Source organism: Pseudorca crassidens, chromosome 1, assembly GCF_039906515.1.
Source record: "Pseudorca crassidens isolate mPseCra1 chromosome 1, mPseCra1.hap1, whole genome shotgun sequence".
Lineage (NCBI taxonomy): Eukaryota > Metazoa > Chordata > Mammalia > Artiodactyla > Delphinidae > Pseudorca > Pseudorca crassidens.
In genome coordinates this window covers 122056998-122071937 of record NC_090296.1, presented here as the reverse complement: position 1 = coordinate 122071937, position 14940 = coordinate 122056998, and the positions used below count along the sequence as shown (strand labels likewise).

Below are 14940 nucleotides of genomic sequence, written 5' to 3'. Positions count from 1 at the left end.
TTGACATCCCCAGGGTCAGGCCGACTACGAGCACCGCAGGGTGCTAGAAAGGAGGGACTGAAACAATCCAGCCCCCGGAAGGGCGGAACAGTTGAGCCAACCCTGCAGCAGGCGCGATCAGAAAGCTCGGGCGCTTACGGCCCACACCTGCGCGCCGCCATCTTGCTTGAGGAGGGACCGCCTCTCTCCCGGCTGACAGCTGGTTAGTCAGGAGGCGGGGCTCCGCGACTCGGCGGGGCGTGGCCAGGCGATGGCGACCGCGGAGCCCAGCGAGCCTGCGGCGAGGGCGTCTGTCCCGGCACCCCGGCCCAGCGGGACCGGCGCTGCAGGGCCGCCCACCGAGCGAAGCGGCATTGGAGTCCCCTGGCTGGGGAAGCGGACCCCGGCGGCTGTGGAGAAGCGGGGGCCGTACATGGTGGCGCGCGCGCCTTCCAGTCAGGCCAAGCTGCGTGAGTGCGGCCCGATGAGGGGTCTCTGCTTGGGCGGGCTGCCGCGTCCCGGGCGGGCTCCGGAGCGCCGCTGGGTCGACCCCGGAGGGGCTCCTATAGCCCGCTCCCGCACCCGGAAGTCTGTTCGGAGAGCGGGCTCCTGGCGTTTGGGAGGCACGGCGGAGTGGGGAACACCCCGCTGACCTGGTCCCTTTGACTTCCAGAGAAGCACCGGGACCTGGCTAAGGCAGTTCTGCGGAGAAAAGGCATGCTGGGGGCCGCGCCGAACCGCCCCGACTCTTCAGGGAAAAGGTCTCAGCAGGCGCCACCTCCTCTGTGCAAGCGTTTCCAGAGAAGGCCTTAGTGTAGTCTGGGAGACAGAGTACCCACGCTTAAGGCCCAGCTAGTGATGCCCCTAAGGCCAACCTGTCCGGTTCACTGTTTTAAAACGGGAAGAGGAACGACCTTGTCTTTCCCTTCCAGGATGTGATGACGTCAGGGAAGGAGCTTTGGAATAAGAGTTTTCGTCAGTGCCTAGGATCATTCACTGTCTAAATTAGGGGGGAGCATAGTGGCTGGGATCCCCAGAAGTGAGGATGGAGAGCAGTGTGGAAACAGCCAGGGCTGTATTTTCTTCTTAACAGACGGTAAACTCTGAGGGCTGGATGGGACCTTATCCAGGGCCTCTTTTACAAAGAAGAGCTAAAGCAGGTGAAGGAATTTGTCTAAGGACTTTGGATTTTCTGTTCTCTGGTTAAATAAGGTGGGGAGATGGGGCTTTTCCTGATTCATGAAAGAGGTGTGCTTTTGCTCAGGAGCAGCAGGGGGAGTGGTGTGGGGAAGTGCACATTCTGAGGAGCTGTGCCCAGATACATGGCAGGCAGTGATGGCTGTCCAGACAGAAGGCAAGTCAGGAGTAGTGCAGTTTTTTTTTTTCCATAAGGGCGAGGACTCTGGCTTTCCCTGTGAAATGCTGGCGTTTCATCTATGCTTGGTCTGTCCCCCCCATCTCCCCTTAGGTCAGTGAAGTTTAACAAGGGCTATACTGCTCTTAGTCAGAGTCCAGATGAAAACCTGGTGTCCCTCGACTCTGACAGGTGAGTGCCCTCCTTGAAAATACCCCTTGGGGAGTGACTTGGATAAAATTTCAGATCACTTGCTTCGCTTATTCCCTGTCTCTTCCAAGACCTTTTGTGCATGTTCCAGGGCTGCTGCTTCAGAGCACTATCTCTTCCCAGGATGGCTTGCTTAGAGGACTCATAGGTGATCTTGCTGCTCTTGGATTTGAAGCACCAACCTTGTCTGGGGGAATCATCCTGCCCTATTATGTCTGCACTGTTAGTGACAGTGACCCTGTCCCTGCTGGAGCCAATGGAAGGAGCCATTTATACTCATGGCAGATTATGGGTTTGAGTTCTATGGTGTGTGGTCTTTGCTTCACAAGTCCTCCAGACTCTTTTGCATGCTGTGCACCTTGCCATTTGTAGCTGTGCTCCACGGGCATCTCCCCGAACTGACTGTCTTCCTTTTCTCCTAGTGATGGGGAGCTGGAATCCAGATACTCCTCCGGGTATTCCTCTGCAGAGGCAAGTCCAGAGCACCTTTCTGTGGTGGGGCCAGGCTGCAGGCAGTGTCACTGCCGCTGCCAAATGCTTGTCTGGTTCCTGCTGTATGCATGGCACTGTGCTAGACTTCCAGTCTGTTCTCCAATCTTCTACTCTGCCCTCTTCCTCCAGCAGAAGTTTAGGTGTCTGAGGAGTGCTGTTGAAAGTCCAGGAGACCATAGACCCTTAGGGATGGAAATGACCTCACTAGTCTTCTAATCCAGGCCACCACTTAGAAAAGGAATCCTCTTGATAAATCCCAGCTAAGTGTTTACCATCCTCTGCTTGTTTGAATGCTTCTTGTAATTGGGTAGTGAGTAGTGAGTACTACCTTCAAGAAACCTTGCTGCCTGTCTTCCCCCACCGGCACACACAATTCAGGTAGCTCATAGAGAAGTCTTCCTTGTTAATTGGAAGTGTCTCCTGCAGCCTGGACTTAGTGGTCCTAGTCCTGCCTCCAGCATCACACAGTAATTCTAGTCTCCCTTCTTTTGATAGTCTTTTATCTGAGATTAGCATTTCTGTCCCTCCCCTGGCCATCCTCCACCAAGCTTGCTTTCTTCCAGGCCGACTTCTGTTCCTTCAGTTGTTCCATCTATGGGAACTGAGACACAGATAGATACTCCTGGGCTGGCCTTTTGGACAGTTTCCAGAGTGACTGGCCCAGACAGAAACACGGGGACGTAAAGTTCTGGCACGTGCGGCTTACTGCCTTTGACAGAGATGAAGTGCTGGGGACCTGACTGTATACCACTGGTATTTCTTCCTTATTCTCCTGGAAACCCTTGGCCGCCCCCTGAGTTTCTGCCAGAGAATACAGGCAGTTTGAAAACTGTATCCTCCTTGAACCTCTGGCTGCCTAAGATTGTTAAAAAAAAAAAAGAAAAACAAAATTAGCCAAGAACCAGAGAAAGTCCTACACTCTGCAGTCTCATTTTCCTTCTGCTCAGTGGAATTGGTGAAGCCGGGCTGACAGATGCCACTTTGCAAGGAATGAGCTCTGTTGGCATCAAAGGATGACACGGCTAACTGGCAGTGCAGAATAAGCTATTCCCCACCCCGTTCAACTCTAACCCATATTCCTCTACCCTTCTACCCGATTATTCTGTTACCATTGTTCCATATTCTTCAGCCTTCATAGGGACCAGTCTGGGTTCCCAGTGGGAATGGTCAGGTCTTGACTTTCAAACATAATCTGTAATCTGATATTTATATCAGCTTTCTCAGGATTCTTTAGTGAGGGCAGCTGCCCTGGCAGCTAGTGACAATGCAGCCTGGATAGTACTGGCTCAGGCCCCTGGATGTCCCTCCCTGCTGGGTGAGGCACTTCTTCCTGTAATCCCGGGTTGTGTGGGCTTGGCCTGAGGGTGGAGCATGCATAGTAAGGAAATGCGGGTCTGCCTTTTGGGCAGCAGTTATTTCTGCCTTGTAGCCTGGCTTATAGTTCTCTCCTCTCCTGCTCTTAGCAGGTGAACCAGGATGTGAGCCGGCAGCTGCTCCAGGATGGGTACCACCTGGATGAGATTCCAGATGATGAGGACTTGGACCTCATTCCCCCCAAGCCTATGACTTCCTCCACATGCTCCTGCTGCTGGTGCTGTCTTAGGGATGCTTCCTCCTGTACCCTCCAGTAGACATAACCCCCTAAGATGGGCCCTGCTCACCATGACTGCAGAGTCCTGTTGGCCCTTCATTGGTCACAGAGTGCAGTGGGAACTGCTGTCAAGCCCCGAATCACTGGAGACACTGACCCTCTGGGAAAGTCAGTGACCGCAGTTACCCCATACCTGGTGCTTCTCAGGCCAGAGGCCCCCATCTGGGCCACAGGGGATAGGTGGGATTCTGCAGTTTTCCTCTGCTGTTGGAATGGTTGGAGAAACCACTTTAATAAGGGAAGGAACAGAGGAATTCTGGTTCTTATGGTGAGTGACAAAGTTGGCTAAGAGAAAAACTTGCAGACATCTTTGTCACCATGCCGTATGGAGGGGAAAGGAGAGCTCCTGCGCCCAGGTTGTGCTGGATATGTTGTGTGGAGGCAGAGAACAGCACTTTATGGCTTGCAGCTGGGAGTCTCTGAAAAAGAATTTAACTATTTGGGACCAATCCAGTTCAAGAAATTCCATATGCTCTCCTCCTCTTCCTAGCTCCAAGATGGGTTACCTATTTGACCTTCAAGAGAACATAAAGCAGGGCCCTTTGAAGGCCCTCTTCCAGTTGTTCCTGTTTGACTGTTCAGCAGGTTGCTTAATGGCACAACCTGATCAAGGCTTCCAGAATCCCTGGAAGCACAGCATTCCCATCTGGTCCAACTGTCTGGGTGAGCTTAGTAACTTGGTCCGTCCATCCTTAGAGAAAAACTGCTCTACTGTGTAGACAAAATTTGTCTTTCCTTGGTTGCCATTCTTCACCTTGGTCTTAGCTAGTATCTTCACCCAGTCCTTGAGCTAAGGTTGGGTGAAGGTTCTGGAGCTCGCCCCGGAAGCCTGCACTTTTTGCTTACCAGCAGAGGGAGCTGCAGGAGTAGTTACGTGCCTTCCCATTTGTTTAACTTTATATTTTCCCCCACCCCCGCCGCACTGCGGCTTGTGGCAGTGTTGGTTCCCCGTCCAGGGAGGGATGAAACCCAGGCCCCTGCAGTGGAAGCGCGGAGTCCTAACCACTGGACCGCCAGGGAATTCCCCTATTTAACTTTTTACACTTGAGTAGCAGCAATGGGTGAAAAGTATACTGGTGCAGATATGTGGGCTTTGACAGAGACAGAGACTCACAGACAGGATGAGGAGGAGGGACCTGGGAAAGCTCCCACGCCCCCCCCCCCCCCCGAGGAAATAATCTTGCCATTGCAGAGGGCCTCCCTTCACCCTAGGGAAAGCCATTCTGTTGCATCCAGATTCCTCTGACCACAGCATGGGCCCCACACTGGATACTCAGGATTGGGCTTTACAGTAAACCTCTGGGTTCAATACAGCCTTTCAGTCCCCAGTATGAAAACACCAAAAGGCCGGCATCATCTCCTGTGACCCCCAGTAGATAGCATCTCTTGCTATACCAGACCTCTCTCTGGAATTTTTTAGTGGTTCTCTTTTTTTTTTTGGCCTTACCTACAACCAAATGGGACTGAATGGAAGTGGACAGGGTTCCCAGCCTAAGGGGTAGGGTAGTCAGGATTGAGGTGTGACCCCAACTTGGGAACTTGCCCAGTCTGTTGCTTCATTTGGTTAGGACAGAGTAGCCTGAGTGTTTGACAGCTGCTGGGGGTGAGGATGGCAGCAGGACCCCAAGAACCAGGCCCTCCGGTGGTTGCTGTCGTAAAGCCACACTGGTGTATTTGGCCACACCTCTCCCCCGGAATGTTTCAGAGCTGGTTGACCCTGTGTGGAAGGCATTACCTTCGTAGAAAAAGTTGCAGGAACATTGTACAGCAAGGAAGGGTAGAAATGGTCGATTGCTTGGGGCTAGAAGCCACGAATGTCACGAACAAAGGCACCAAGGTGTCTAGAACCAGACTGCCTTAATTAAAAGTGCTGGGTGTGTTGCAGGTGACAGCGCTCTGAGGAGACAGGGAGGTATTCAGGCTTACCTCACAGATGGGAGTGGTACTGTATGGTGTTTACTCTACAGAACTCTTGGCTTAGGCTTCTATAGCTCTGTAAGTTTGTAAGAATAAATACAATCATGCTAGTTGAGCCTGAGTCTCTGTGTTGCAATAGGATTTTTAACAAAGGCCTAGACCACGGTCATTGCCCCTTCTGAATTCTGAAATGAAGAAATAGCCTAATAGCCCCAACCGTTCTTCTGAGGACTGCCTCTCCTTTCTCCTGTTCCCAATAGGCGTAGTTTTCAGGCCTGCTCATTGGAGACCACAGATGGAATAGGCCTTTGCATATCACTTCTCATTAGAATGAATTCCCTTTGGCAGACCCTTTCTTCCCAGGTTTTGTTTTGTTTTTCAGGGTTTTTTTTTTCAGCTGAAGAAAATTTACTGGAAGCCAAAAAAAGCCGAACAGATTGGCTAGAACTTTTTTGAAGGTAGTTTCCTGGAATTCCATTGTACAGGTCTAGTGTGGGCAGCAGCCCAGAAAGATTCTTTTGTGTGAGATTAATCCCTTACCTACAGGAAGGAGCTACTAGCCTGGGTCTCTGCTTAGTCTGGGGTGATAGCATCTAAGACTGCTAGTCAGAAACTTCAGTGGCAAAACACACAGCTGTGCAACCTCCTGGGTGTGTCCCACCTCTAGAGGGTAGGCACAGGGAGAGTAGATGCCCTCATAGGTACTTCCTGCCATTGTAGGAAAAAAGTAGCTTGATTTCTCTTCACAACACTAATTAGATTGTCCTGTCCTTTAGTCCCTGTATCTACAGTGACTTAATGTGCTCCAGAGAAGTGATTGACAACCTTTGTGAAGGGCCAGTCAGTACATTTGGCTTTGCAGGCCATACACTTCAGTGCACCCACTCAACTTTGCCATTGTAGCCTGAATGGAGCTGGACAGTATGTAAATGAAAGGGCGTGGCCAGATCCAGCCTGCTGGCCTTAGCCTGATGATCCCTGCCCTAAAGCCAACTAAAGCACTGGAGAGAAGAACCTCTGCACTGACAATGCCTTTCTTTAGACCCATATTCCACTGTGTGCAGGGCTGGAGGGCCCAAGGTTTGCCTGCAAGCTCTGCAGCTGAAGCTACAGCAGGCTATCTCTCCCACACCTTCCTTTAAAAGGCCACTGGAGTCTAGCCTGCCTACCTCAGGAAGCTGTCTGAAACAGGAATAAAGCAAAAACTGGATAACATCCAGGGAGGGCTCTTTCAGCCCGCTTCAGGGACTGGAATGGCAAAGGCTGAGTACTCTTTAGCCCACAGGCCTCAACACAGGTGATCTTTAATTGCTTTGACACAGCAACATTAGTCCACAGGACTACCCTTTTCCCTCCTTCTCTGCACTGAGGAAATGGGCAGTCCCGGGGCCAGAACCCTGTTCTTCCAAATTAATTACCTATCTTGCCGTGACTGATATTGAGCTAATCATAGATTTCACCACCCTGCCTAATGCTATAGGCTGGAACAGCTGCAGCTTCGTGCATCGAGGAGAGCCTGGCTCAAGGGTGGCAAGAATACAAGGGGAGTATCAGCCCTCAGTTCTCACGTGGGCCCCTCCTACCAGGAAGAAGACGGTTCAGCCTAGGCCTGCTCAGGAGTCACTGACTTCAAGCTCTTCTACCCCAGCTCTTTCAGGGTATACCCAAAGAGCCCGGAACAGGGAAGGGATTTGGGCTGGGCCTGAGGAGGTGAGGCTGGCCAGGATGTAGGGTGACTGGCAGAGAAGAGCCAGGAAGGCTGTGGCCTCTACAGCAGGCAGCAGGCACGGAACATCAGCAGGTCCGTAGGCAGCGTGAGCTTCAGTGAGACACTCTCATTGGCCCCAATGAAGAGCACCCCGCCACGCTTCAGGGAGATTGTGGCCTGGGCTGTGCGGGTGCTGGCTGTCACTGTCCCCTGCACCATCAGGAGGATACTTGCAGAGTCCAGCGCCAAGACCCTATATTCAGTGACGGAGCCAGGCACCTGGGCAGAAAGAAACAGCAAGATGGAGCAGGGTTTGAGCTGCTGTTAGCTCACAGGGGTCCCAGGACAACCCCAAGGACAGAGGGAGAGCTCTGCCACCTTCTCCCCCATGGCTCGGGCTTTTGTCAGCACGGAGGCCCTTGTCTGGTCCCTGGTGCAGAGAGCCACAGACAGGCCCTGTGGCCATTCTCCTATCACGCGAGCTTGGTAGAAAGGAAACCCAGCCCCAGGTATACTCCACATTGTGGCCCTTGCCAGTGTTCTTCATGCCACACAAAAAACACCCACCACACACACACACAAAAAAACACCCACCACAGCCCTCACTCACCTCCATCTTCATAACGGTGAAGTCTGGCACAGGGGGATCATAGATAGAGAGGTAGGGGTCTTCCTGACTCCATGCTGGAGGAAAAAGCCTGTCCTGGCTGGGGCTGGGGATATAGCTGAGCATTTCACACAAAGTTGGCACATCGATGAACTTGGGTGTCAGGCCAGCACGCACCGTGTTGTCCGAACATGCCATGCACTCCACGCAGTCTAGGGACAGACAGTTGTCATGTGGTAAGCTAATGAAGGATGCCTTGGAATTTGGCTCTCCAGGGCAGGGCCTTCTAACTTGAGTGCCATGAGCTCTCTGTAGAATTAGATAAAAATATGTGAATTGCGTCTTCTGTGAGAATGGGCTGAGATAACAGATACCAAAACAGGTGACACGTCACCCACCATTGTCAAGGGGAGTCACGTTTATCCCCTGGAGGAGCCCCAACCCTCTAGAGATTTTATAATTTCCCCTTCTACCACAGAATCCTGTCCACGAGTAGATAAATGGCCAATAGTCAAAATGTGACACCGTTCTGTGGCAATGTGTTTTTTTGGGTTTTTTGTTTTTTTGGTTTTTTTGCGGTATGCGGGCCTCTCCCTGTTGTGGCCTCTCCCGTTGTGGAGCACAGGCTCCGGACGCGCAGGCTCAGCGGCCATGGCTCACGGGTTCAGCCGCTCCGCGGCATGTGGGATCTTCCCGGACCGGGGCACAAACCCGTGTTCCCTGCATCAGCAGGCGGACTCTCAACCACTGCGCCACCAGGGAAGCCCGGAAATGTGTTTTTTAACATAAAATCTCTGCAAAGACAGGACAGACATGTGAAGGCAGGGAAGAGAACAACGGCCTTGATCCAATATAGCCTGGATTCAAACTGTGGTTCCCACACATATTGACAGGTCTTAACATGAGAGCATCATGACCTCACAGGGGTGGTGTGAGGATCCAAGCAGTTGTCCAACTCAAGCTGGCATTCATCATCCCTATTGGTCACTTCCCTGCTGACCCCAGGAACCTTGGGAGGTCACAGCTGGATGGGACTTTAAAAGTGGTCTCCTCGACCACCCCCTCCTGTTTTGTCCAGATGGTGAAACAAGGCCTGAGGCGGATGGCAGTGGGGCTCACTGCTGAAATGCGGCTCACCTCCTTTCAGGTAGGCATGGGGCACGTTGGCCTCCAGAAACATGGCCTCCCCCGGCTTCAGGGTAAGCAGGTTCAGGAAGTAGATGGCAAAGCATCCGATATCACCTGGGTACTGCTGGTGCAGCTGCAGCAAGAGTTCCCCATAGATGTCCTCCATGTTGTTTCCAGCAGCCACTGAGGGTCACAGAGCACCCCAAGGTCACTTAGGAACCCTCAGTGGTGTTCACAGCCCCACCCTGGCCAAGGAGAGTCCTAGAGAAGATCCTACCCAAGGAATCCAGAAACTGGTGGGCATATTCTCCTCGTCACATCCCGCACCCTTTGGGGGCCAGCCTTCCTTGATATTCCAGCCTACACAGATGGCCGTTTTCCCCATTTTGACTATCTATATAGTCATATGCCCACCACTCTACTAGGCACTAAAAGGGCTAGAGTGTAGTCCTTTTAGACAGTGTTTCTCAACCTCAGCATTATTGACATTTGGGGACAGGTAATTCTTTGTTGTGGGGACTGTCCTGTGCATTGCAGAATGTTCAGTAGCATCCCTGGCCTCCACCCACGAGATACCACTGGCACCCCAAACCTGGGTTTGACAACCAAAAATGTCTCCAGACTGTCAGTGTCCCCTGGTTGATAACCTCTGCTCTAGGAGTTTAAAATCTAGTTAGGAGATAACCCAAGGGTTCCATGTGGGGTGACCAACTGTCCCAGTTAGCCCAGGCCTTTCCCTTAACACTGAAAATCACTCAGTCCCAGGCAAACTGACATGGTTGGTCACCCCAGATAGCATGAGGCAGGATGCAACCAAGGGCTAAAATGTGTCCTGGAGGCTGAGCAGGGGAGATGAGCTCAGCCTGATCAAGAGTGGTGGCAGTGGGAACTGGGGGGAGGAGGGGAGGGTGGTGAGCTGGGCTTCCTTGACTGTGGAGAGAAGGGGGAGGGTGTCTCTAAGTAAAAGCAGAGTGTGTCAGTGCCACAATGAAGAGACCAGTTGGTCTGGATTAGAGGGTTGTTTCGAGTCTTCATACAGACACGTGCTGAATGCCTACTCTGTGCTAAGCACTGTGGGGACACACGAAGGTCAAGGAGACAGGTCCCTGGCCTAGAGAAAACTCCAGTTTTAACAGGTGTGCATGTGATGATATCTACACACAGGTGTTAAGGGCTATACCTGACGTATGAACAGGGTGCTATGGGAGCTCTGAGCAGAAGTAATCAGCTCTACTGTGAGTGCAAGAAGCCCTAAAGGGAGAGGCATGCAAGCAGAGAAGACAGCAAAAAACAAAACAAAACAAAACGTAGGATATGCTTGGGTAAAATAAATAGTTCCCTGTGGGTCAAAGGTAGTAGGGGAAATGGGGAGAATCAGAACCAGAAGAGCTCTGGGCTTGCCTGGAAAAGGAGCTGGGGCCTCAGCACATGTGCCATATATGCTCCCAGCAGAAGAGTCCATTCTGCCTTGTTTTTCACTGCTTGTATTGACTCTCCAACCCAAAGGTGACACAACCATACCCATCACAGTCATTTCCTGAACTCTCCTTAGTTAGCACAAGGTTGGGCACAGAGCAGGTATTTAAGGAAAGATCTACTGGTTGAGAGCTCTGGACTTCAGGCCTTTGGAGGAGAGAGAGGATCCCTTCATCTCCTTCCTGCTCTCTAGCCCCAAAGTATAAAACACTCCATGGATAGCAGCTAGAAGCAGCACTCAACCTAGGGCCTTGTTCCACAAAGACTGGGAAAGAAATGCTAAGTCACTAACAGGCCGTCTAAGTCGGCCCGTGTTGGTGCTGTACTTGAACAAAGGGGTTGAGAACCCTATCCCCACAGCCTAGTGTCTGTGCCAGAGGCCCAGGACGGAGCATTGCACCCAGGCCTGAGACACCTACCTTGCTGGGAGATCCGCTTCACCAACAGGTTGAGCTGCTCCGCCACTACCTTCTTCTCGCTCTTCATCAGGTGGGAGAAACAGCTCTGCAGAGCAGAGGCCACAGCCTGGGAGTCATGGCTCAGGCTCTGCTTCAGCTGTGTTGCTGCATTATCTCCAATTAGAAACTGGAACTCGGGCACCTCTGCAGGAAGGTCAGGCCGGGGCCCATATCAGGAATGGTAAAGATGGAACGGGCAAACGTGGGAAGCTGGAGGAGGCCTCCCCATCTCATCCCTAACCAAGGAGCCAGGCAATGCTATGCAAGCTTTGCAGTGAAAAGCGACTGCTCACCACCAACCCTCAGCAATCACACCTGAGCCTGGTCTCACGGGCCTGCCCTCGGAGTGTCAAGAATTCATGAGGCCAACCAGCCCCTCAGTTCCTGTGACATTCAGCCTCTGTTCTCTGCCACTGTTCCAGCTCTGCCCTGGGCTGCCCATGCATCCTAGGCCAATATGCATGCTCTCAGCATTTTGCCCAACCTTACTTGTCAGAAAGGTCACAATCTCCTCAACTGGCCGGAAGCCACATAAGCCCTGGAAGGGGGTGAGGGCAATGGCCATCTCTGGCTTATGGTTGGCATCGGGGTAGTGCTGTGGAGCCTGGAGGTGCAGCTTCTCTGCCAGCTCCTGTGGGATGGCCAGGGAAGAGGAGAATGGTTAAGGTGCAGCCATCATCTAGGAAGACACCAGTCTCACCCAGACCTTGCTCTCAACACTCCCCAGTCAGCTTCCTACCTCTGGCACTGAGCCCAGTCAAGGCATAATTCAGAAACTCAGGGCTCAGCCAACCCAAGGCAGGCATGTGGACCAACTGTGGGGGAGAGGTGGGGCAGGCTTTAAGAGGTCAGGAAACCCAAACACCAAGCCAAGCTCTAACACTAACAAGCTGTGTGACTTTGGGTAAATCCCTCTCTTCTCTGGGTCTTACTTTGCTCATCTAGAAATGAGGAGTTTGGACACACAAATGCTTAGGCTGTGACTCACAGGCTTGTGCAGAAAGACATGGGAGTGGAGCTGAGGCAATGGCTAGGGTACTTGCCCTGCCTTGGAAGGTAAACTCTTTGAGAGAGCCAGGTGGAAAAATGGCAGATATGAATAGTCCTGGGTTAGCTGAGGGGAGCCCAGGAACAAGTGTGGAGAAGCTCCCCTGGCACAGGCTGGTCAGCTGTCCACTTAAACTTAGCTGCCACATGTGTCACCAGCAATTGGCTTGGCAGAGCTAAATTGGGAGTTGAAGGCTTGGATTTAATTTGGGGCTGGAGCCTGGCATGGGCAGGGTAAAAGCAGCAGTAAATGTTGTGGGAGGGCCTTGACATAAGTTCTTCTCTACCCTGACCTCTGTGCCCTACCCTGATCCTGTACCTTGTTAGGGTGTGCCTGGATAGACAGGGCCGTTTCGACTGAGAGCACTTTGAAGAGAAAGGGCAGCTTGCCATTAAAGGTGTCCTTGACCTTCGAACCCAAGCAGTCCTGGTTCTCAGCAATCCACTGGCCTAGGGTCTTCTGCAAGATGCTGTTGTCAAGGATCTTGGCATCTCCCCGGGGGTGGGCCCCCATCCACAGCTGTAAAAACAGGAAACTTGGGAGGGAAAAAGGAAGAAGCTGGCACCACCCACTGGCCTGCCCCAATCCGTTACCCTGTGCTATCCACAGGGCAGCCAAGTTCTGAAATGGGACTCCCAAGACCGGGTATAAATGCTCATACCATCACAGACATACATGAGGGCAGCAGACCCAGAACACCAGGAGTCAGGAGACCCAAGCTCTAGTCCAGGCTCTGCCTCCAACCAGCTGTGGAGGCTTGGGCTAGTTATTTCCTGTCTCTGGGTATCAGTTTCTCCATCTGTCCAGTGAGGAGAATGAAACCTGCATTGTCAAGGTCACTGAAAAGCTCTGACTCTCAGGTGGCTCTGTGAGGGGTTAACATTCATTTATTCTAGTCTCAGAAGTAGAGGCTAAGCCTTCCTGTGCTTTGGCTTTTTCTCTACTAAATGGGCAGGAAAAAAATATATTTTAGGTTATTAAAAATGTCAAACTTGGGCTTCCCTGGTGGCGCAGTGGTTGAGAGTCCGCCTGCCGATGCAGGGGACACGGGTTCGTGCCCAGGTCCGGGAAGATCCCACATGCCGGGGAGCGGCTGGGCCCATGAGCCATGGCTGCTGAGCCTGCGCGTCCAGAGCCTGTGCTCCGCAACGGGAGAGGCCACAACAGTGAGAGGCCCGCGTACCACAAAAAAAAAAAAAAAAAAAAAAAAAAAAGTCAAACTTAGTCAAAGTAAATTGTCAAGGAGGGCTGAATTAAAATTCAGTAAGTGCTGGGACTTCCCTGGTGGTGCAGTGGTTAAGAATCCGTCTCCATCCAGGGGATGTGGGTTCGATCCCTGGTCCGGGAAGATCCCACATGCCACGGAGCAACTAAGCCTGTGCGCCACAACTACTGAGCCTGTGCTCTAGAGCCCGCGAGCTACAACTACTGAAGCCCTTGTGCCACAACTACTGAAGCCCGCGTGCCTAGAGCCCGTGCTCCGCAACAAGAGAAGCCACCGAAATGAGAAGCCCGTGCACCACAACGAAGAGTAGCCCCCACTCACTGCAACTAGAGAAAGCCCGCGCAGCAATGAAGACCCAATGTAGCCATAAATAAATAAATAAAATAAAATAAAAGTCAGTAAGTGCTGACAGTTCTTGGGAAATTCCAGTCTATTATGACAAAACCTCACTTCTTCTAGTGCTACCATGTGGGTTCATCAACCTGCACAGATCTCAAAAGCCAAGGAGGCCTCCTCTCTCTTTCCTGTCTTCCCTTCCCAGCTGATTCACATGACTTGCCTGGGGCCCCTTGAGTGGAGGAGTACCTTGGTCCCACCTGCTGGTAAAGTAGGCTAAAATACAGCCCGGGTCTCACCTCTGCATATGGTTTGTCCTCTGAGATCTGGGCCAGTGGGTCACTGCTAGCCAGCAGCCGAGCCACTTCACTGTTGGAACCCATCTTCCCCCAGGCATACTGCTGCACCACACAGGAAAGTGGGAATACTGGGGGTACAGACAGAGTGTCAGTTTCCACTCCACTCCTGAGGCCTGACCCTCCTGTCCCGGGGAAACTACACCCTAGCTGAGGGATCTGTCTGGGGGATAGAGTCAAATGAGGGGTTTGTAGGTTGTTAGTTGAGACCCTTCTGCAGGCCTCGATGTTCCCATCTCTAAGACCGGCAGTAAAGATATTCTGCCGACGTGAGGCAGAATATAGTGAGGCAGATAGTTGCGTTAAGGTGACGGGGAGAGGGTGGCAGGAATCTATTTCCACCGCACCGGGTCTCGAAGTAACCCACGCGCAGCCCTCTCCCCTCAAGACCCTCCTTCGAGGGCTGCAATTACGGCTCAATTCCCATCGCAGGTGCCCCCTCCTCTGCCCGGCGCCCATCCATCTTTCCGCAGAGCCCCGCGGGTGGGTTCTACCTGGTATATCAAGTCGGGAAGGGTCCGAGGACGCGACCCACCCCCACGCTCGCTGGCACCCCAGCCAACAGCCCACCTCTCTGAGCGGCCATCTTCGCGGCGCCAGCCCTGGCTTCTAGCACGTATACTTTTCCCGGCAGCACCCTCGGCCCCTCTGCCCCCAGACCTTCATGGGAAATGTAGTTTCTCGAGAGCCTTTTCGGAGACCCGTGCGCCCGTTGTGGCCACTCCCTGCACTCTGAATCCCTCTCCCACCCTCCAGCTCTCAGAACGAATACCCTCCAGTCCAGAGGCTTCCAGCCCGCAATCTTAGGTCTCAGTATTCATTTATTCATTCATTCACCAGGCACACATTTATTGAGAACCTGGTAAATGCCACGGACTGTTCTGAGGGCTGGAGATACATCCGAGAACGAGATGATGATTACCTTGCCTTTGTAGAGCTTACATTCTTGTGAAGGAAAAACAAAGGCCCTAAGGTGGGAACGTGGAAATGTGCCT

General features: G+C 52.5%; 2 protein-coding genes across 13 annotated transcripts; one reads left to right on the top strand and one right to left on the bottom strand.

Annotated features, from left to right (window-relative positions):
• The first annotated feature begins 211 nt into the window (after window positions 1-211).
• FAM219B (family with sequence similarity 219 member B) lies at window positions 212-5724 on the top strand. 3 transcript variants are annotated; one of them, XM_067753852.1, is made up of 5 exons: window positions 212-449; window positions 653-740; window positions 1448-1525; window positions 1966-2014; window positions 2168-3489. In XM_067753852.1, exons 1-5 carry the CDS (start codon window positions 251-253, stop codon window positions 2249-2251), a joined length of 498 nt encoding a protein of 165 aa, XP_067609953.1. In that variant the 5' UTR covers window positions 212-250; the 3' UTR covers window positions 2252-3489. The 3 variants fall into 3 exon arrangements, with proteins under 3 accessions (XP_067609953.1, XP_067609943.1, XP_067609933.1); XM_067753842.1 differs by lacking the exon at window positions 2168-3489 and adding an exon at window positions 3502-5724 and having other exon boundaries at window positions 213-449; XM_067753832.1 differs by lacking the exon at window positions 2168-3489 and adding an exon at window positions 3499-5724 and having other exon boundaries at window positions 214-449.
• Window positions 5725-6027: 303 nt separating this feature from the next.
• MPI (mannose phosphate isomerase) lies at window positions 6028-14623 on the bottom strand. Of its 10 annotated transcripts, none has more exons than XM_067753746.1 (8): window positions 14516-14623; window positions 13889-14016; window positions 12347-12547; window positions 11470-11611; window positions 10942-11124; window positions 9056-9229; window positions 7922-8130; window positions 6028-7590 (listed from the first exon to the last, which is right to left on the bottom strand). In XM_067753746.1, exons 1-8 carry the CDS (start codon window positions 14529-14531, stop codon window positions 7372-7374), a joined length of 1272 nt encoding a protein of 423 aa, XP_067609847.1. In that variant the 5' UTR covers window positions 14532-14623; the 3' UTR covers window positions 6028-7371. The 10 variants fall into 10 exon arrangements, with proteins under 10 accessions (XP_067609847.1, XP_067609876.1, XP_067609858.1 ...); XM_067753775.1 differs by having other exon boundaries at window positions 14440-14562; XM_067753757.1 differs by having other exon boundaries at window positions 12347-12563; window positions 14440-14556.
• Window positions 14624-14940: the final 317 nt, after the last annotated feature.